This window comes from Drosophila elegans, unplaced genomic scaffold, assembly GCF_018152505.1.
Source record: "Drosophila elegans isolate 14027-0461.03 unplaced genomic scaffold, ASM1815250v1 contig_476, whole genome shotgun sequence".
Lineage (NCBI taxonomy): Eukaryota > Metazoa > Arthropoda > Insecta > Diptera > Drosophilidae > Drosophila > Drosophila elegans.
The window spans coordinates 905,318-925,763 of NW_024545863.1; the positions used below are offsets into that span (position 1 = coordinate 905,318).

Consider the following 20,446-nt stretch of genomic DNA (forward strand, 5'->3'; position numbering starts at 1 on the left):
CTCTCAACGAGTTGGGCCTTTGAACTATTTGTCATGGGTTTTTTTACCCCATTTTTTTCTGTGCCTGGTTGCAATGGTCACAAAAATAGCCGTGTGCACAAATCTCATTTTTGGGAGTTGCGCCGTGTGCTCCATTTGGTCCATAGAAAAGCACGGAAAAAGTGTTGACTTACAGAGAAGGACGACTAGATGCTCTTTAATTTATATATAAATCTGGAAACAAATGGATACTTGATTGGTAATAATCTTAAAAAAGCTATTTTTAAAGGGACTTGACTAGAATAGAATGAAACCTAAAATATAGGGATTATTAAAAGCAATATTTTAATTTTGCTGTCAAATCTTTTTAGCTGCACCTCAGATTCACCCAAAGCGATAATTAAGCACACTTTTGTAATGGCTAATTTTAGCATCTTCTACAATCCGTTTAATTCTCAGACGGTTTTTGATCGTTTGATTTCCTCAATAAATTCTCATTTCGTGTGATTAATCAGTGACCAATCTGCTGCCCTGGGAAAACAAACTGCACGCGACGAACATAGCCTGAATCATACTTCTTAACCCCGCCGAAAAAATAAAATGTGTAAAAGATGCTGGATGAGAACGTAAATCTCTGGGGTCCCAGCTGGCTGGCTGGCTGGCCGATCAAATTGAAACGGGCTGGGTTGGCTGGTTATGCGGCTTTTCATTTCGCTGGGCCTCTCTGGAAGTGTTCCAAAAAAAAAACGTTTGTTAGAGAGGAAAATTTAATGCGGTCACTGGCTTTTTGACATGCCGCACAAACTATTTTCGAATGTGTACGAGACGGAGTCGCCGCCGCATTCGTTTCTTTTATGCGAGTATTATTCATTTCGCTTTGGTCAGCGCATTGGGAGTTTTATTTTTGTTATTTTTAGCGCCGGCTAGAGTGAAGTGTGCCCGGCCCGTGGAGCATCCTTCAGCGTTTCTTATGTAAATTTTCTGTCGATTTTCTGTCTATTTTTTTTCTCGTTTGCCATAAGAGATGACGACAATAATGATGATGATAGTGGTGATGATGATGTTGTCGGTTTGTTAGAGTGTGGCTGCTTGGGGGCGGCTACAGTTGGAAACTAATAAAACGTCAAAGCAATTTTGACAACATGCAACTTGAAGATCTCGAGAAGGCACTGAAAAACACACAAAAACCTACACAGCACAGCCTGCTCCTCTCCGCAAACTAAAAGTTAGTCTGTAAGTTTTTCATCTTCTGCGAGGTTTTGCGTTTTTCTTTGGCAATGCTTTCATTTGCCATATTTCTTTTGGCCCTTGTTTGTGTCTGGAGGGAAATTGGGGAGTTGAGCCGGGCTTAAAGCTATCTAACTGGCATATCAGCCATAAAACTGAGCATTAAAGCCGTGTGAAAATTGAGGTTCAAGTGCTGAACTGTGTGGAACTGAAAATGGAGAGGCTTCAGAGGGTTGAGGAGATGTTGTTCTCGTGGCGATAATCGTTCTGTGTTTATAGAGTTGTCAAGTGCCCATAAAATCGCTGCCTGCTTTGACCCGACGACAATGTAGACTACCTGACGGGCGGCATTGGGCACGCCTATTTTTGGGTAACATGGGTTAAGTGCGGCGTCATTAGCACACACCCGCAGTGGGCCAAAATACTGAGGATGGACAGCGCAGCGTGTTGCCAACATATAAACAATACTCTCTGCTACAAGGTTGCACGACAGTCAAACATGCGCTGTTTTATGGCCGGTCCTAAGCGGCGCTTCACACTCCTCAGCTCAGCTCATTTCACTCGACTCGACTGCGAATGACTCAGACCGGATTGCCCCTAGACTTGGAAAAACTAGTCCCTTATTTATTTATTGTAATTTCTTTAAAAGATGCTTAAAATAAGCAGTCAAATACTTTAATAGTATCTTTTCAGTACGCAACAAAGTACAATTCGAAATGGAATTACAAAAAGTTCATACATCTTTAAAATATTAGTTTAAATACAGAGCGACACATTTTTTTTCAGGGTATTTTTTGCCTCTGTCATGGTGTGCGTGAATACCGAACATTAACGGCCAAGGACCTTTAATTTGCCTGTCATTCCGGTGAATGGAAAAAACTCTCCTAATAAAATTATAAATGTGTTTGATGTGCCAGCCAGCCGCCCGCCCACAAGAATTATTCCCAAAATAATTTCTCTTTTTTTGCGGCAACTCGAAAATGTGTCTCAATTCAATTAATTTGTGCTCGGGGCGGCGGAGTTGTTTTGGGGCAAGTGTTGGGCTCTAAAGTGGCCCCAGCCCCAGCCCCAGACAGTAGGCAATTTGGCCGCAGGACCTGCTGCGTTGTTAAATTTTAATACTGCGGTTTATGTGCCCTGCTATATCTCGAGGTTTGGGCGAATTAAATTTTAATTGCTTGTGGTCCGCCCAAATTGGCCGTCAGCGGTGCTGCTCCAGTGCTGTTTGGTCTGCTGGCCTTACTAGGCATCCAGAATATATTAGACCATTCATTACTTTTGTGCGATTCCTACAATAACACAAAAATTTTGCCAAAAACTTTCAACCAAAAGCTTGACGAAAGTGCAACGAACCGTGCAGCAAGGCAAAAGGAAAAATTGTGCTGGAAAATCGGAGTGCGCAGCAAATTATGAAAAATACCCGCTGAAAATAGGAGAATTTTCCAGGCGACCACAAATGCAAATTCATGAAAAGACCAAGGCAGAGGCAGCCGGCTGCTCTTGAGCTTGAAAACGGCAGACGGGAGCGCGAGTTCCAAATGGAAATTGAAATGCAAGCGGCCATGGAGCCGGGATTTCTGGAGTGGCGGTGTCAGACTGACGGCTCAGTTCAGTTCAGTTCAGTTGAGTAGTGTGTCTGGGCCGGGTCTGACAATTACGTCAATGGCCCAAATGTCGAAAAATGTAGCCAACAAACAAAAAACCCGTTAAGGACAGAATGCCATCGCAATTTATAGCAGACTCATCGTCGGGATCTTTGTCATGGCATTTGATACACTCCGAAACCAATGGGCTATAAAGCTAGAACATTGTTGAGTTCATTTAATAGTTAGTCAGCGCTGCACAAGTTTGTTATAATATGTAAGAAACAACATAACGGTTATATAGTTTATTTTTTAGTTAACTTATACTCTGGCGCATTTTTGTTTTTATTATTTAGTTATATTCGAAAAACTGTATATAGAAGACAAGTCATGTATTTGTTGTATATGAATCTTTTCTTAATTTGCTTTTAATATTGCAGAAGTTTTTAAGGATATTCATTTGTAACAATAAAAACGGTATAAAATTTGCATTTTAAGTCTAGATTATTTGTCACTGCTAGACTTAGACTATGACTTATGTTATGTTAAGATACGTTTTGTATAAGCAGAAATTTCTTCACATAAAAGGGTATAAAGCTACCAGCTATCACTTTTCGTGTTGCCCCTTTTTTTCTGGTTTTTCCTTCTGATTCATTGCAGATTCTAGTGAAACTTTAGTGCAATTGTTTTTGCCGTTTTGTTTGTTGTTTGTTGATAATAGCAACCAGAGAGCTGGGCAGACGATGCGTCTGCTGACTGTTGCCTTTTGGCGCTTTGCCTTCGCTCTCTGATTAACTCATTCATACATTCAGGCTTTTCCAGAGAAATAAAAAGCAAATAGTAAGGGAAAACTGCTGGGGAATTTGAGTGGGTGTGGCATTGTTGAAGAGCCGCCTGCCCTTTCGCTCCCAACCCCTTGATTATTTTCATTTCAAAAGTTGGCGGCGCAGAAAAAAACCGCAATCCGAGCAGAGTTCTGTATGTAGTTAGGTGAAATATTTAAAGTGCGCGACTTGGGTGTACTATTGCGAAAACACATACACCCACAAAGTTGCACCAACACTCACGAAACCTTTGCAGCCTCTATACACTTTTCCTTCTGTAACTTGAATTTTATAAAGATGAAATCATATGCATATTTACTTTGCATGGATGACTTCTTAATTATATTAATAATACAAAGATGATAATTTGCATCTATTTGCTTACAAACAATATTCATGGTAAGCTAAAAACATGTTGTAAGCTAAAAAAACTTATGAACAATTTAAACCCAGCTTAAGCTTACCGTGAGGATGAGAAAACGGTAAGGCTTTGGAACTTATGCTCAACGAGTAGAGGATTCAAACATGGCAAATGGTCTTTCCCATGAGAAGTTCCACTGTAGTTGATGCGTGGTTTTTGTTGTTTCTGCAGTTACTTGGCTCGTTTAACTTTGGCAGCTCTGAATTGCAGCAGCCGGCATGCCGGTTTTTCATTTCTTTCTTTTTTTCCCCGCTGCAACTTTAATTGGACATGGGTTGTTTTTGCTGCTGTTGGCGTTGGCAAACGTGTTTTTTTTTGGTTTTTTATTTTAGGTAAATTTGGCATTCGTTTCGTTTCCTACGCGACTTGCAAGCGAGGTCAAAACTCATCATCGTTTTGTTGAGTGCATTTTTGTAGAATGATTCTGATGATTTACTTACCTCCTGGCTTGTGACCTATGACCTTAGAAGGCGGGGGTTGCTGGTGGTGAGGACATCCCCTTGGTATGGAAATTCAGCCGCTCTCGTTGGTTTTGTAATTGCAAAATCGAAGGAAATTAAACGATTATTTGTTGGACACACACACACGCGAGAACGCACTGTTCGAAACACAGATACGCCAAACACTCCCTCTCCCTTCTCTCTTTCTCTCTCACACACTTTGTGTATTTTGTTTGTTCTGACTTTGGTTTTGCTTTTGCTTCTGCGTTTGCTTTGCTTTGTTTTGCTTTGCTTTTACTTGGCAATGCAAGTAGCGCGACGTTGCAACATAGTTCACATTTCACATTTCCCCCCGCTGAATGCACTTTTTGTCTCGCTTTTGTTGGATATTTCCTCTTGTGTTTTGACTGCGGCAGATGCGGCTCCGCCTTCTGCTTCTTCTTCTTCTGCCACTTCTCCCCCTCCTTCTAATCCTCGCTTCGTTCGCTTCACACAGCTATCCTGCGTGGGCCAGGATATTTTACGTTTTCTTGTACTCGGCTTCCTGAACGGCACGTTTCGGTTTCGCACAGTTAACTCGGTATTTTCACTACAATCGAGTCCGCACTCATCGCGATTAGTTTTTCCTAATTTTTCCGACGGTCCATTTTTCCCGTTTTTCCAATCGAATCGCTCGAAATGCTTGTTCAGTGTGACCGTGGAAAAATTATTAAAGCAGCTCACACTTGAATGTAACGAAAATTTGAGTAGTTATCGATAGGTTTTCAAAGTATCGATAGACTATATCTATAAATTTTTAAAATTTTACATCTTTCTAACAGAGAGGTTGCATGTGTATTAAAAACTTTTTTACATTTACCCGAGTTTCTCACCAAATCATCATATGAAGTGGATAGCTCCGCTAAGCGAAAAATTTAAGAAATTGCTTAAAATCTACCTGAACTACATTTAAATATAAATAATTTAAACAAGAAAAATAGAAAGTTTAAGAACAATATTTATTCAACTAATTAAGAAAATACTTGAAAACAACCTCCGTATTAACACGCTTGCAGAAATATTGAACTTCACTGAAACCATTGAACCAAATATATATATAATTACTTTTTGAGAATTGAATTAAAAAGTCATAATCGTCAATTTACTAATGCATTATTTTATGAGAATTTTGTAATTAGTATATCATGAACTCTTCAGGCATGAAGTTCGCATTTGTCGTTTGGCTGATGTGGGCATTCAGTGTCCTAGTAACTGGCGGTATAGTTACTCGACACACTAACATCAAGTGTGAAATTCACGATCAATCCTTTGCCGAAGTAAAAGTGTGTCGATTGAAAGTCCTGGGTCGTGGCATTATCGGAGCTAACGTGCACTTGCATATTCTAAGCCTGCCAATAAAGACGACACTAATCAATTTTAGCGTATTTAAAAAAATGTCCGGCTATCATCCATTCCTGTTTAACATCACCGCGGACCTTTGTCACTACATGAAGCACCCGAATCCCTCAAATGTGTTCTTTTACTTTTACAGGGCTCTAACGCCCTACATAAACGTGAATCACACTTGCCCAATTAACGTAAGAATGGTTCGGAATTTATTGAATGATTATCTAATAATAGTATTTCTCAAAACAGCACGATGTCATTTTAAAGGACTTTGTTCTAGATGACAAAATGTTCTCCATTGTTCCCGCGCCCGTGGGCAGCTATATGTTTCTGATTAAATTAATAGCTAATGGTGCCTTGAGGGCAACTATTTATTCCTACTTGGACATTAACGTTGATAAACCATAGTATGTTAATTTATAAACTTTCCAATTTAAAACATATATTCTTTGTAAGATTAAAATGCATTCACAGACTGTGTATTTAGTTTGCGGTTGTATGAATTGTGTTAGCGCATCTAAAATTTTGGTAAGGTCTGTTAAAAAAAAAGTAAATGATGACTTGAATTTTATTAAATTATCAGTTCTATCACCATCATGTATGACTTCCTTTACGAAACAAAAATAGAATTATCTGACATGTGTAACAAACATTTTTAATTTGTTAGTTAGTTGCAAATCGGTTGTTAAGTTCTTCCAAAAGAGCTGATAACGCATGATGGTTGGAATCAGTAAATGCTAGAAGTCAGTGGCAAGTCTACTCAGTCTGAAAACGAACTTCAAAGGCTAAACAGCCATGATCAAATTATTCTACCCGATTCTTAAATGGCTTTGCCTTTGCTTTATAGCCGTAATTGTGATTCTCAATCTGAAAAATCAAACTGCGAATACTATATACCGGAAACTAAGGGTTTCGGAACTTACAGTGGAAGGATATGAAAGTCCTGTGACTAGTGCTTATACTGCTAAGGAAAATCCGGAAGCAGATCTGCCCCTTTTCTTTGTGGAGACCGCAAAGTGCAAGATTCCGTATGTGAATCCGTTTGAGGCGGATGTCATGGATAGTTTCCATCCCGAGCACTTCGAGACCTGCTCCAACGAATCCGCTTTGGTGACCCCGATTTATGACATCAGCCGAAGGCGGTATGTGCTGTTCATCAACAAGACGTTAGCCTCGATTTTACTGAACTCCAGCGAGGGGGAGTATAACTGTTATTATCAGGAGATAACACGCGATCGGCAGCACGACAGTTACGATAAGTTAGTGTCTTTTGTCGTTTCGATATCGCTCACATTAAGTGGCATTCTTGGAAGTTGCTGATTAGAGACATCAATTATGATTTCGCAGGGTGGAGCGGAAGTATTTTACGCAGAACTACGAGTTGCCGCTGCATGTTCAGGGAATGATTTTGGCCTGTCATCGCCTGGGCAACGAGTCGGATGTCCTGCAGAGCGATGCATATACCCTCATCCAATACAAGCCATTGCCCAAAGGACTCTCCCTGGAACCGGCCAAACGGAAGCCAAGTGTACTTATGTTCGGCATAGACAGCATGTCGCGGATAAACCTACGACGAACCATGCCAAAGGTTTATAGCTTTCTACAGAGCAGTGGTTGGTACGAGCTGCAAGGCTACAATAAGGTGAGTGAGCTTAATATAGACAATCCATATACTCCACGAACCCTTTGCACTTTTCCATGATATATGCGTACACCAGAGTAGAAGTCCCATATAAAGTAATACTCCATCACTTACCTTAAAAAACAAAAATCCTATGTTTTTAATTATCTAGCAAATATAATTGGAACTATTTAATTCAAGCTGAAATATACTTTTAAAAATATGTCCCTGGCCTTGTTGTTAATATTTAAACCTCTAAATTTACACAATTTTTCTGATTTTAAGGATGTTTAAGTTTTGATTAGCAAAATAAATTCATACATTTTTCTTATTAAATTGAAGAAAAATAACAAAAATAGTTATCATTTACTGCTACAAGAATTTTGATAAAATATCCTTAAAATACTTTTAAGATCGAAATATAAGCATTTAGATCACAGAAGATCTTAGCAAAGAAATAAAATTATATTGAAGTTACACTCATGAGCACCCAATTATCATGGAAAAGTACAAATGGTTCGAATGACATAACATAATCCAAAAATAATTGACCTAATCTAATTGTTAGGTAGGCGACAACACCTTTCCCAATCTAATGGCCATCTTGACGGGGTACAGTGAGGATTCGGCCTTGAAAAATGTGTGCGACTGGAAGAAGAAAGGCTGCCTGGACGAGACCCCCTTTATATGGAAGTACCTCCGCAATGCCAGCTATCTGACAGCCTATGCCGAGGATGAAACTGGCATGGACACATTTAACTACTGTAAACCCGGGTTTGTGGAACAACCCACCGACTTTTACTTGAGGCCCTCTCAGAAGGCCTTCGAATCGGGTCTGAACACCTGGAAATGCCATGATTGCACGATGAAGTACTGCATTGGCAGGCGGATCACGAGTAGTTATGTCTACGACATGGCCAAAGAGTTTGCCAAACGCTTCGTCGACGAGCGTCCCATTTGGGGTTTGTTCTGGTCGAATAGCTTCAGCCACGACAGCTGGGAAATGCCCTCGAAAATGGATGATTATGTGCTGCAGTATTTGCTGGACTTCGAGGCAGATGGCGTGTTCGAACAGAGTATAATGGTGTTCCTCTCGGATCATGGATCTCGGTATGGCAAGCTCATGTCGCTGTCCAGTGGATTTCTGGAGGAGCGTCTGCCCTCGATGTTTATCTACTTGCCGCCCTGGTTTCGAGCTCAATATCCGGAATATGCCAGTGCCTTGCAGGTGAATCAAAACCGACTGACCTCCAACTACGATCTACACAACACCCTGAAGCATATCATCGAACTGGACGGCAGTACGGTATTGCCAAAATCAGCCGATTGTCCCCTTTGCCAGTCTTTATTCCTTCCCATCGCAGAGGTGAGATCTTGTGAGGAAGCCGGCATACCGGATCACTACTGTACCTGCGTGCCCTACAAGAGAATCCAAGCGAATTGGGCCAAGAGAATTGCGCCTGGAGTAATAGGTCGGATCAACGAGTATCTGGCCGGCAGGAATCTCAGTGGCATTTGCTGGGAACTAACTCTGAGCTATATTCACGAGACGGAAATGAAAATTGGGCTGGATCAGAATTATCACGGTGACTTGCCCCTCGCAGAAGTGGCCACCTATCGCACCATGTTCAAGGTTAAACAGAACTCCGCCGATTTCCGAGCCACCGTACTCTTTAACAATGTTACGGGTTCTGTGGAAGTCTCAGTGCCCAGCATAAGTCGACTAGATAGTTATAAAGATGTTTCAACTTGTGTCGACGACAAAACCGACAAAAAGTATTGCATTTGCAAAAGTGATCTCAAAGAGTAGTCTCTATCAAAGTACAATCTTATTGATTTTATCTTAAATAGTACGCAGGAAACACCGTGTTGGCTCGGTTATTTTTGGCAATTTTGGCAATGAAATGTACTTTCTCGTTGGGTCATGCGTTTTAATTGATTGAATTGGAAAGCATTTCTGTTTAAAACAATGCGATTCTTTTAAAAACTATGTTTACATAAAACCAAACGCATATCTCAATTTAGTGTCGGCTATTTATTAAGTATATAGTAAGGAATACAAATTTTTCGAGCTATTAATTATTAATAATTGCTTCACGCCAAATGACTCCCACAATCTGTCAAATTTTACTTACATGTTACATTTAGTTTTCACGATTACTGTGCGACATCTAGCGTGGGTGGATATGTATACTACATTGTACATTTTAATTTTACAATAAATTTACAAAGTAAAGTATAAAGTTCAAGTACCCTTGATTTTTAGTGAAACTTAATAATGATCATGAATGGTCTTACGTTTAACCCTGTTAAGCATACGCAGAACTCATGTAATGATAATTTTGGTAGTAGCTCTATTTTTTACGATCTTTAAAATAATATTCATTTTTCTACATATAAGATTGATAATTTCGTGTAAGCCGAATCCATTTGAAATATACTCTGGTAAAAAAACGAAGAAACACCAAATATTTTGTACACAATTTTAATATTTTCGCTTCGATTTTAATCCATTGCGGTTTTGAGTTTTTTGCCTCTTAAATCTGCTATCAACTTCACACTCCCAAATTTTTTCGTAATAAATTGATTAACAAAAAAAAGGCCAGTGTACTAGGCGGATTCTAATATATTTGAAATTATTTATTGATGAAATGTATGTAGCATAATTATAGGCGTTCAATTCCTCGTACTGTTAAATGCCAATATTTTAATTTTTATACTCTACCCTACTTTCAAAAAAAATCAAACCCAGGCTGACCCTGATTGCCTTTCATCTCAGCAAATACCCGACAGATGATTAATATTTCTCAAAATAAAATCGTATGGATTGCAGCAGACAGTGTATCCCACTCCATTCAGATTAAGATTTGGATGGCAATTGGTTGTTGTGCAGATCTGATTTAGGTCTTGACGACTAGGGGGATTCACATCGTTGTAGGTTAATATCACCCATTTATCTCCGGAAAGGTGACCAACTATTTTGTACGTCCACTTGGGAACGGGAATTTTGTCTCCCAATAGGTAAAGGGGTACCCTATTGTTATTACTCAACTCATGCACTCGCAGTGCGCCTGTGCAAACTTTCAGGACATCGTAGGTTCGACTATGAGTATCATAACGTCCCATAACCAGATTGTTTACCCAGGCCTCTATGTTTTTCCAGTTGCCAATATTGACTAGTTTGTTTTGGGGAACAACATTTAAGTACTTGTCAGTCGACTTCCTAAACTCTTTAAAAATAAAAGCAGAACTTGGTGTCATGTGACCTCGATCGAGCTCACAATTCTGTTGACCTGCACCCAAGTTGGGGGATAGGCAGGCTCGATATTTCTTGGCCATGTAAGCGCTAGCTTGTGCAACTGTCATTATCCCATCCGTTGTAAAGTAAGCTGCAGGACGCAGAGCGGCTAAAAATTGAGGGTTACAGATAACAAGTTGGTTAAACAATATTTTAAGCTTACAATGTATGTAGCGGTAAGCCTTATAGATGGAATGCTGCAATGCCAAGTGTTGACCATCGAAGCAGTTTCGATAGAGCTCAAAAAAGTGTGTGCCTTCTTGTATACCCACGGCGTATGTGAGATAGGGAGATGGGCAAGACGAGTCTATTATCGTTTTAACGGACGCTTTGACTCCCCTTGCACAATTAGACGTGGATAAAGGCGGATTGAAAACATTGTTTTGGCACACGAATGCGGTTTGGTAGATTCCTTCTGCACAGAGCAAATGCACTGATTGTCCTGTGGCCACAATATCGCCGCGCTGAATATCGAAGTTACCATTGCTGCCACTTAAGTAAACGTTTTTGGAATTCAGTTGATCTTCAGGGATAATGCATGCAGTGCTGGCAGCTCCTACAACTGAGAGTCGAATTTTTGTATACAATGCTGAGCAATCTATTAAAATAACTCACAGAAAAACAGACTCAGACTGAGCAAGAGATTGTGCAAATCGTGCATCTTGACAGCTTAAGCTTCCAGCTAGAACTGAAGCTAATATTATCTCAACGGGTTTTATAAAAGGGCAACGCAACGAAAGTTGTATATATTATATTATATATTATATTAGTAATCAGATTAAATTTTTTTAGTTTACTATAAAATCGGCTACAGGCCGAAGTTTAAATGCTCTTTCAGCTAGCTTATATATTCTTGATCAGGATCAATAGCCGAGTCGATCTAGCCATGTCCGTCCATCTGTCCGTTTGTCCGTTTGTATCGGAAACTTTTAAAACTAAAGATTTGGATTTGACATGCAAATTATAGTTATGACAGAAACTGCGTACTATAGATGTGAATAAGATCGTAGTTGCTAAAGAATACGTAATGGGACGACAAAGTCCGGGCATTTCCCAAAACTAAAAATCAGATTACTGGGTCATAAGTTTTGCTGATAGCCAAGTAATCTTCGATGTTCATTTTTAAAAAAAATCAGACCCAGGCTGACCCAGAGATATATCAGATCATTTAATTGAGGATCACGATGAGTTCACTTGTGTTTTATACTCCTTTAAAGGGTCTTGTAAACATCCGAGTGATCAGCGTAAAAGAGCAGACATGTATATTTCATCAGCATCATCACTGTAATAAATATTCCGAATTTTTGATGCACAATAGTCTCTTCGCTTTAAAGTGTTCCTTATAATAATTATATCTTTATATCTTGTAACATATAAAATAATAATATAATATAAAAATTGACCCAACAGAGTATTGGAATTTCGCCTGTATTCTTTTGTATATTCTTATCACTCAAATTGAAATTAAATTATATAGTTAGCTGAGATGTCACTCTCTCAAAAGCTCGACTGCCTGCCTTCTCAGCAAACACCAACGACATTTAAGTACTTGTCGTACTTTATAAATTCTAAGAAAACAAATGCAGAACTTGGTGTCATATGACCTCGATTGAGCTCACAATAGGGTTGACCTGCACCCAAGTTGGTGGATAGGCAGGCTTGAAGACATTGATGTCTTGGCACTCGAATCCAGTAGGCTGGATTCCTGTTTTTCAAAGCAAATACAATGTTTGACCTGTAGCCACAATATCGCTGCATTGAATATCGAAGATCCCATTGTTGCCATTCACATACGGATTTTTTGAATTCAGAAAATTCAGAACACAATTGCGACTGTAAGAAATATATATAGCCTCAATCGAATTATGTATTTTATTATAAACAAGAAAGAAAGCTTACTTCAGCAAGAAGTTCACTTTGTGTAGCAAATGCATTCTTATCAATATTACAGTCAGTCGTGGCATTCCCATAAATAAAAATATATTTATGAATACGATAAAGCAAACAGTGTCAGCTTAGTTCACAGAGAAATAGATTCAGACAGACACACAGATACAGTTTGGACCCCTACCTAGAATAGAGGATCTAAAAATGAGCTAAGTAATCAAGGGCTAGAGCTTGTTTCTTATCTCCCTAGTTCCCTAAAATCGCGACGTTCATCAAGGCTCTTCGCAGGTCATCAGTGATAAGCGACTGGGTACCTTGCTCTGGGCCTTTAAGTTGGTTGGATGAGTGGGGGGGTAAGCCACCCACTTCACCTCTGTTCAGTGTCTTTCACCCTGTCTTATCTGCACTTATTATCTCCCATCGCCGGGTGGTTTGAGCTCTGCCTTGTTTACCATGCCAGCGCTCGTTTGATAACAAAGGAGTGGCCCTACCGCTCTTTTCAACCTGCATCCAATGAACTTTATGTGGCTTGCATTTTGTCAGCAGCACCAGCACTCATAAAAACCTATCTAAAATTGAATCTAAGGTGCAGCAGGGGAAAATAAAATAGGATTCCGCACTTGAAACCGTTCGTCGGAGCAATCATTAAGCATCAGCTACTTGAATTTCTTAATGGGATGGGCTGGGTTTACGTGACTCAGTCAACGGTACGGAAGAGGTTCAGGAAGATTATGGATTTCTCAATCGCAATGTTTTTTTTTTTTTCTTAAATGGATTCCTATGTAAATAACAAAATTTGTATATGTTAAGATAAAACTAATATGAATATGACTTTAATTACTAATAAAAAGATCAGATAAAAAATGCTCTTATTACTTTGCGTGTATGACAAAAAAAAACTTGATCTTAATAAGAATACCACATTCATACTAAATAAAGAAGTTAAAAATAGCAAAGTGACATGAATTATTTTGACCTTAAATACTGCTTATAAATATAACCCTACGTAATAAATTAAGAAAAAACTCAAAATAAAATAAAATTATTTCTTAAAAGCCAAGTATTTGCTGCTTTCAAATTTTTCGGAACCCATCTCCAAGTGTCTGTAATAAGTTTCAAACCATATTTTTTTTGGTTGTTGTTTTTTTTTAATAATTTTTCCAATCAATTTTGTGTTTAAAGGGTAAAGGTGGTGGCATTGCAGCAGTAGGTGTGTCCGGCGGCTGCCACATTCTCAAGGGTCATGGGGCAGGGAATACTGGTGCAGAATGCGGGGGCAGCGGGTCGGGCAGTTGCATAAATGTTGTTGAGGGTGACGAACACGCTGTGCGGTGCATTGGCGGATGTGCGCACCACCTTATAGAGCCACATGGGCATGACGTTCTTGGTGCCGGCACCCAGAATAATGCGACGCTGGCGATTTCGGTTGTCGGGCAGTGTAAGATCGCCATTGGTTCCGGTCTTGATCCTCAGCGATCCGCCGGCACTAATGCGGGTTCGCACCCACCTTTCGATCGTCTGCCAGTTGCGATCGTTGATGCTCTTCCACATGGGCGCCACGTTAATGTACTTGAAGGTGGCGCACATCTGGTCCCCATAGAGATAGTCTGCCGACGGGGTCAGATGTCCACGATTGATTACCGTATCCCGTTCGTTGGGAATGTACCGCTGGTTGTTGCCAAAAATGGTGCGGAATGCCCGGAAAATTGTGCGGGGTAGGAAACTTTGGGCATCCGTATCGCTGATGACGCCATCTCTGGTGAAATCGGAGCAAGGACGTTGCGGGACTGTAAAGAATTATTACTCAGTAAATAAAGTACAAACAAGACTTTTTAGTGGACTCACAGAAGGTCTTGTGGTACACCGAATGGGTAGTGAACCGGGCCCGGACAGCAGAGCCTTGGTAGCAGGCGCGGTACAGCTCCAGATGGCGATTGTTGATGGTGTAGCCCACGGAGTACATGGTGGCCGGACAGGAGGCATCGGTGACCACCGTGGCCGAGGCAGCAATGGGTCTTTGGCAGCGCAGCGGCAGAGGTCGACTGAAGTTGGTATTCTGCTGGCAGGTCGTCTGGACAATGTCCGTCGCAGTGCAGAACATGTGGAGCACCTCGCTGGTGCGGACTCTCTGGAGTCGCTTCAGCTCGTATTGGCCGGCAGCATTGCGGTTGGTGAATATCCGATTGGTGCCCTCGATCATGGCCCTGGACAGCGGGCAGTCCGCCTGCGACAGGAGCACTGAAAGCACGAGGATAATTAGTCAGCAATATTTAACACCAATGGATGTGCTTCTAAATTTCAAATCCTAATAAGTAAGCAATTTAAACTTTTCTTACATAGATTTTAAAATGCAATCATTTTATTAGCTGCAGTTAAAAAGGTTTTCTTAAAACTATTCCTTGGTATTTTAGAAATCTCATTTAACCCAATTCGTATAAAAATTGCACATAAATTCGATTGGAAGAGTAAAGTTAAAATCCATTTAAAATAAGAAGCAAGTAAATTACGCAAATATGACTTTTACTATTAAAATCTTTGGCAAAATTTAGTAGGGATATGCTCTAAACATTTAAGGGACTCATTTTAAAATGTTATATGTTAAAATCCATATTATTTCCAGCAAATATTTAAATTGTATACCTCTTATTCGCTCCATTATACAGTGCTTTCTCATTACTAAATTTAGGAGGACGTGTATTAAAGTAAACGTTTTTATTTGTGTATTTTAATTGCCAGGAGTCGAGTTTTTTGGAGCCCTTGTTTGTTTTTTCTTACCCAGTCCCAGTCCAATGGCAACGATAAGCAGCAGTTGTTGAGCTTCCATGATGTTTGTTGATCAATGAGCTGAGCCTCTGGTGCTTATATACCTTCAAGGGCGGCTTGATTGGGCTGCCTTCATTGTTCTGGCCAAGCACGTGCATTTCAGACAACAGACTATTTTTGGCTGTAAACATATTTCCCCATTTTCTTCATGCTTAAATGCTCGAAAAACGCTTTTATTACGTTGCATTGTGCTGGCACTGGATGGGCGGCTGCATACGGAAATATTTTCCATTTTGTAACTGTAACTTTGCCCACATATGAAATTTATTTTCCAAAACCATGCAGTTGATTTTGCAGCAACAAGCAAAAATGTACAGTTTATCCCTGGATGAGCATTAGTGCGGCATATAAAACTGGTATTTAGATGGGAGTTTTGTAGGTGTTGTCTTAGACTGCTAAACCGTTGTTCTCTATAGATCATTGTGGTTTGCGAATAAGGCACAACTCTGAGCAAGACGGGAGCCAAATAAAAGCCCTGTTTAATTCGTCTGTCAGTCGTTGTCTGGTCATTGAATTGCTCCTTGTCTAAGTGGCCATGCATTTGAATGTAGAAGCTGCGAAATGGTTAATGCTAGGCTTTTGTCTGCCTTCCCTTTGACTGGATTTGGAGAGGGCGTAACGCAATTTCCGCAGCTTACGAGCAATTTGGCGCTATTTGGGCACTTTTAATGCATGCTCACAGGGGCGAACCAAATTATGCCATATAAAATTTATGACTCAAATCGTGGCTGTCTGTTTTGCTCGGGTTGAATCGTAATGGTCAATAAAAATAAAAGGGGCAAGACAGCAAAATCAACAAGCCGGCCACAAAACAGGGCATAAATTAAATTGTGCCGCAGTGCAGGATGGATATGGATGCATAGGCATGGATGGGATGTGGGTGGTGGGTGGTTGGGTGGCTGCAGCCCATTCACAATGCCATTGAGTTGCGTGTTTACAGCACAATTACAACTGTTAGGTTTTATGAGAGCCCAGTTCAACGCATGTCCGGGTTGCTAAATTTATTCCGCACTTTTATGAGCTCCCACTGTCCCTATTTTTCCGTCCCCTTGGCTCCATGGATATTCATCAGCTTCCACAACGCACAGCACACGCACACGCACACACACACACACACGCACAAAACAATTTCGCAGACGTGCGTATTTAAAAGCAACGCAAACGCAGCCATACCCTGCTGAATAATTTATTTAATGTCTACTTTTAGGCGCAATCCCCGACGAAGCAATTGCCATGGCCTTTATTGCACTCGCACTCGCACTCGCACTCGCAATCCCAATCGCAATCGCAATCGGAGGCATTGAAAAGCGCTCGCCTTCGCTCCACAATCGCAGCTTGAATTTAAATGGGCCACAACCACAAGCAAGTTGCCGGGGGAATTTATGAGAAGCCGCTGAATGACCATTAAAACAAGCGGCTGGAGTCCATTCCGAATGAGGCATGAATTCGAAGAGTTTGCAATGCGTTTTAAACTGCCACGCGAACTTTTACGATTTATGAAAATTGATTTGCGGCATGAAGACATAACAATATATTTAATTTGACTTTAATTGGTCTTAAGTGCCGTTTTATGCGGTTTTGCAAGGGAAATGCAGTATAATTGGTATTTCTTAACATAATATAAAACAACACACATAGGAATTACGTATTAATCCTTTCGTAATTTTAATTTAACTTAATTTTACTTATTCTTAAGTACGATTTTAAAATTAATCAATCAAGCGGCTGGAATTTATTCCAAAAAGAGGTATTAAATCAAAGAGTTTTTTACGACTTATTAAAAACTATGTGTGCTTTTGCAAGAATAATTCAGTATAAGCTTACGCTTTTATACTCAATTAACTTTATTTTTCGAAGTCCCATGAAGAGAATCCAGTAGATAAAATTTACAAAATATTTATTTTGAGTAGCAATGAAAACTACAAATATTTTAAAGTAGTTTATATGTTGAAATGTTTTTTAATTGGCAGAAACTTTACGGATTAGGGTCTGAAAGTAGCGGGATTGCAACAGAAGGAATATCCGGCCTGTGCTGTGTTGACCAGGTTAACTGGACAGTTCACGGGTTGGCAGAAATTGGGAGCCGCTGGACGTTGACGGGCGAATATGTTGTTGAGGGTAAGGAAGGCCACGGTGGGCTGGTTGTTCGCGTTCCTCACTATCTTGTACATCCACAATGGCACTGGGTTCTTGTTGCCGCTGAGGAAGACGTTCTTGGGCCCTGGGCCCGCGGGATTGGGTCCAGATGGTGTCAGTGAGAGGACATCCCTGGCCCCTGTCCGCACATTCACGAATGCGTTTCCGGTCACCGAATTGCGCACCCACCGCTCAATGGCCTCCCAGTTGCCATCGTTGATCGACTTGAATTGCGGCACTGCGTTCACATACTTGAAGGTGGCGCACATCTGATCGCCAAAGAAAAAGTCTGCCGAGGCGGCCAGATGTCCACGATTGATGACCACATCCCGGTTGTTGGCTATGTAGTTCTGGTTATTGCCAAAGAGCCTGCGGAAGGTAGAGTAAATGTTGCGAGTTGTATAACTGGCTTCGTCAACCGGACTGATCACTCCATCGGCACTGAATTGCACGCAGGGCCGAGCGGCATCTAAGTAGGTTAGAAAATAAACACTTTATTAAATAAGAAGTTCTATATATAATTTATACATTATGGTATTTTGAAGACCGTTAATAATATCTTATTTTGTATAAGTATAAATGTTCCTGATTTCCACAAAAAACGTTTTTGTTTAAGATTTTTTAAAATTTTCACACTATAATTTTTTTATAAAAAACAGTTTTTATATAAATTGAAAAGCAATTTCATTAGTGTTGAACAAGTTTTGAAAAAATTTACTCTAAGGTTGGTATTAGTTTTTAAAGCCTCTATTTTATTATTTTTTTAATCTCTTCTCAAAGTTAGGAAAATACTTGTGGCCGAATGGCTTAATTTTTTTTGGAAAGATATTTATATACATTTTATTTTACGGAAAGTTACTTACAGAAGGGCTTGGCGTACACCCGATGCTCCACGAAGACCGCCCGCGCGGCTCTCGTGTTGAAGCAGGCACGATAGAGCTCCAGGAACTGATTGTTGCCCGCGTTGTAGCCCACTCGGTACATTTGGGCAGGACAGCTGCGATCTTGAACAGGCGTGGTCAAGGCGGCAGGAGGAGCTCGACAGGTCATGGGCAACGCTGGCTGGAAGGCCGCCGGACGCCTCTGTACCGACTGGCAGGTTGAGGTCACAATGTCCTGGGGAGAGCAAAACATCTGCAGGACCTCGCCAACTGCCGAACTGGCCGTTCGCTTCAGTGAGAGCTGACGATTCTGGCCACGCAGCATGAAAATGCGGGTGGTTTGCTCCACCTGTTGCCTGGTGAATCGGCATTGGCCATTGGCTAAAAGAATAAATATTATATGCTCATTTCATGGCAAAAATAATATTTATATTACCCAAGGAACAAAATGCCAGCAGCGGTAGCAGAACTCTCAACATTTCCGTAAGATTCGCCAGCTGATGACATGCAGGTTTATTTATATTGTTTGTTAATTGGCTACCTGCTTTTTAATAAAATGTATGCACAACTGTTTCATGATAATTGCCATTCATTGTTGAACATTTATTTATTTAGTTGCACTTGCGACCCAAAATTAAAAGTAGGTTTTGATACTTATCAAAACGGTGCTTAAAAGTATGCAACAATATATTTTCAAAGATATAAGTTCCCTGGTTAAAGTAATTACATTGTTCACTACTTTTAAAGTGATTTTAAAACCCTAGTGATTAAAGCCAGAATATACATGAAAAGGCAACAATTTAAAGCTGATTTAAAATCTGCCCTGTATTATCAGCTTGCTTTGGCTTAATTGCTTCTAGAAGATTCACAGTCAGGTAACATGCCCCGACCTCATGTGGATAATGTCAACTTTTGTGTGCATATGATGCCATCCGATTGCAAATGTGCTTGGCAGAGTAAATGAAATTAGTTATTGGCCCGATGCCAAAACCTGACCAGAGCCGAAGCGAATCACTTTCGATTTGCCCAGCACCCCATGATTTCATTATCGTTGTTTGTTCCACAAATAACATTAGTTCGGTTTGGTTTAGCATTGATTTTGTCCCATGTCCATGTCCAGTGACCAACAACAAGTCGTGCTGTGGCTGCAGATTGTATTTGTTGCCGTGTAGCTATACAGCTATATAACATGGCCAAAACTTTCTGGCTTTCTGGTTTTCTGTTTGCGAAAAGGTGCAATAGCAATCTCCCGAACAACTCGTTGTTCTCCAGTCGAATATACGAATATTTCATAAATTTATATTTGCCTGCTAAATCCCTTAACGACTGTAAGCTTTACCGTTTGTACGGCATTGCACGGCCAAAACTAATACATGCGCATATATAACGCCGACTTAGAGAGCTATGTGTATGCCAAAACGTGCTAACTTTGCATGTGTATGTGTATTGGAATCTGCGTGTGTGCCAAGTGGCATGTGGAAAGTGGCAAGTGCCCAGGAAAAGCTTTTTGGGCAAAAGGCGGAGACATTTGACTTTTACGCGCAATTGAGCCTGAGGAGCCGGAGAAGCTGAGATAGTTTGGATTTGGAGTAGCTCTTAGCAGCAGATCTAGGGCTGCCATCGACGGCCCACTCAAGTCACGCCCATCGCACCGCTTATAAATATTTATAACAGCCCACTCGACACCCACTAAATTATTAAGTTAATGTGTCGCGCTATTCAAAAAAGGTATGCCTCATTCGCCCGCCAAGGGGGACCAATAAAATTCCTAAGCTCCGCATGAATGTGGTTGTGCGGAAATGTGTGTGTGTGGCTGGCCAAACATTTTGACAATTTCACGCCAACTACACTGATACAAAAAATGGAATGGTAATAATAAATACCTTGCTATTGAAGACATACTGTCGTGTTATATATATAAATAATATATGAAATTATCA

The 20,446-nt window shown here is 40.4% G+C and overlaps 6 protein-coding genes across 6 annotated transcripts in view; 2 read left to right on the forward strand and 4 right to left on the reverse strand.

The window, feature by feature from the left end:
• LOC108148672 (ankyrin repeat domain-containing protein 50) overlaps nucleotides 1-5,161 on the reverse strand; it is a 28,804-nt gene extending 23,643 nt beyond the window's left edge. The window contains exon 1 of the mRNA XM_017275806.2: nucleotides 4,475-5,161. The gene's annotated coding sequence lies outside the window, so the exon portion shown is untranslated. The remainder of the gene's footprint in view (nucleotides 1-4,474) is intronic.
• Nucleotides 5,162-5,658: 497 nt separating this feature from the next.
• LOC108148460 lies at nucleotides 5,659-6,268 on the forward strand. Its single transcript, XM_017275492.1, has 2 exons — nucleotides 5,659-6,051; nucleotides 6,095-6,268. The coding sequence occupies exons 1-2, from the start codon at nucleotides 5,659-5,661 to the stop codon at nucleotides 6,266-6,268; spliced, it is 567 nt and encodes a 188-aa protein (XP_017130981.1).
• A 371-nt stretch (nucleotides 6,269-6,639) lies between these two features.
• LOC108148992 lies at nucleotides 6,640-9,615 on the forward strand. The gene is made up of 3 exons (XM_017276334.2): nucleotides 6,640-7,119; nucleotides 7,208-7,502; nucleotides 8,050-9,615. Exons 1-3 carry the CDS (start codon nucleotides 6,656-6,658, stop codon nucleotides 9,289-9,291), a joined length of 2,001 nt encoding a protein of 666 aa, XP_017131823.1. The 5' UTR covers nucleotides 6,640-6,655; the 3' UTR covers nucleotides 9,292-9,615.
• Nucleotides 9,616-10,106: 491 nt separating this feature from the next.
• Nucleotides 10,107-11,469, reverse strand: LOC108148993. Its single transcript, XM_017276335.2, has 3 exons — nucleotides 11,395-11,469; nucleotides 10,943-11,341; nucleotides 10,107-10,888 (listed from the first exon to the last, which is right to left on the reverse strand). The coding sequence occupies exons 1-3, from the start codon at nucleotides 11,438-11,440 to the stop codon at nucleotides 10,257-10,259; spliced, it is 1,077 nt and encodes a 358-aa protein (XP_017131824.1). The 5' UTR covers nucleotides 11,441-11,469; the 3' UTR covers nucleotides 10,107-10,256.
• A 2,373-nt stretch (nucleotides 11,470-13,842) lies between these two features.
• On the reverse strand, nucleotides 13,843-15,515 carry LOC108148459. Its single transcript, XM_017275491.2, has 3 exons — nucleotides 15,442-15,515; nucleotides 14,512-14,904; nucleotides 13,843-14,453 (listed from the first exon to the last, which is right to left on the reverse strand). The coding sequence occupies exons 1-3, from the start codon at nucleotides 15,488-15,490 to the stop codon at nucleotides 13,843-13,845; spliced, it is 1,053 nt and encodes a 350-aa protein (XP_017130980.1). The 5' UTR covers nucleotides 15,491-15,515.
• A 1,949-nt stretch (nucleotides 15,516-17,464) lies between these two features.
• On the reverse strand, nucleotides 17,465-19,379 carry LOC108148597. Its single transcript, XM_017275674.2, has 3 exons — nucleotides 18,943-19,379; nucleotides 18,489-18,887; nucleotides 17,465-18,094 (listed from the first exon to the last, which is right to left on the reverse strand). The coding sequence occupies exons 1-3, from the start codon at nucleotides 18,983-18,985 to the stop codon at nucleotides 17,472-17,474; spliced, it is 1,065 nt and encodes a 354-aa protein (XP_017131163.1). The 5' UTR covers nucleotides 18,986-19,379; the 3' UTR covers nucleotides 17,465-17,471.
• Between the last annotated feature and the right edge of the window lie 1,067 nt (nucleotides 19,380-20,446).

What these genes read in the sequence shown, in the direction of transcription:
- LOC108148460 (XM_017275492.1), top strand. Translation starts at nt 5,659, where the DNA reads ATGAACTCTTCAGGCATGAAGTTCGCATTTGTCGTTTGGCTGATGTGG. An exon ending in ATCACACTTGCCCAATTAAC is followed by an intron (nt 6,052 to 6,094) that starts GTAAGAATGGTT and finishes ATCTAATAATAG; the next exon opens with TATTTCTCAAAACAGCACGA.
- LOC108148992 (XM_017276334.2), top strand. Translation starts at nt 6,656, where the DNA reads ATGATCAAATTATTCTACCCGATTCTTAAATGGCTTTGCCTTTGCTTT. An exon ending in CAGCACGACAGTTACGATAA is followed by an intron (nt 7,120 to 7,207) that starts GTTAGTGTCTTT and finishes ATGATTTCGCAG; the next exon opens with GGTGGAGCGGAAGTATTTTA. An exon ending in AGCTGCAAGGCTACAATAAG is followed by an intron (nt 7,503 to 8,049) that starts GTGAGTGAGCTT and finishes TCTAATTGTTAG; the next exon opens with GTAGGCGACAACACCTTTCC.
- LOC108148993 (XM_017276335.2), bottom strand. Translation starts at nt 11,440, where the DNA reads ATGCACGATTTGCACAATCTCTTGCTCAGTCTGAGTCTGTTTTTCT. An exon ending in CAGTCTGAGTCTGTTTTTCT is followed by an intron (nt 11,342 to 11,394) that starts GTGAGTTATTTT and finishes TTCGACTCTCAG; the next exon opens with TTGTAGGAGCTGCCAGCACT. An exon ending in GGCTTACCGCTACATACATT is followed by an intron (nt 10,889 to 10,942) that starts GTAAGCTTAAAA and finishes CTCAATTTTTAG; the next exon opens with CCGCTCTGCGTCCTGCAGCT.
- LOC108148459 (XM_017275491.2), bottom strand. Translation starts at nt 15,490, where the DNA reads ATGGAAGCTCAACAACTGCTGCTTATCGTTGCCATTGGACTGGGACTG. An exon ending in TGCCATTGGACTGGGACTGG is followed by an intron (nt 14,905 to 15,441) that starts GTAAGAAAAAAC and finishes TCGTGCTTTCAG; the next exon opens with TGCTCCTGTCGCAGGCGGAC. An exon ending in GGTGTACCACAAGACCTTCT is followed by an intron (nt 14,454 to 14,511) that starts GTGAGTCCACTA and finishes AATTCTTTACAG; the next exon opens with TCCCGCAACGTCCTTGCTCC.
- LOC108148597 (XM_017275674.2), bottom strand. Translation starts at nt 18,985, where the DNA reads ATGTTGAGAGTTCTGCTACCGCTGCTGGCATTTTGTTCCTTGG. An exon ending in GCTGGCATTTTGTTCCTTGG is followed by an intron (nt 18,888 to 18,942) that starts GTAATATAAATA and finishes TTATTCTTTTAG; the next exon opens with CCAATGGCCAATGCCGATTC. An exon ending in GGTGTACGCCAAGCCCTTCT is followed by an intron (nt 18,095 to 18,488) that starts GTAAGTAACTTT and finishes TAACCTACTTAG; the next exon opens with ATGCCGCTCGGCCCTGCGTG.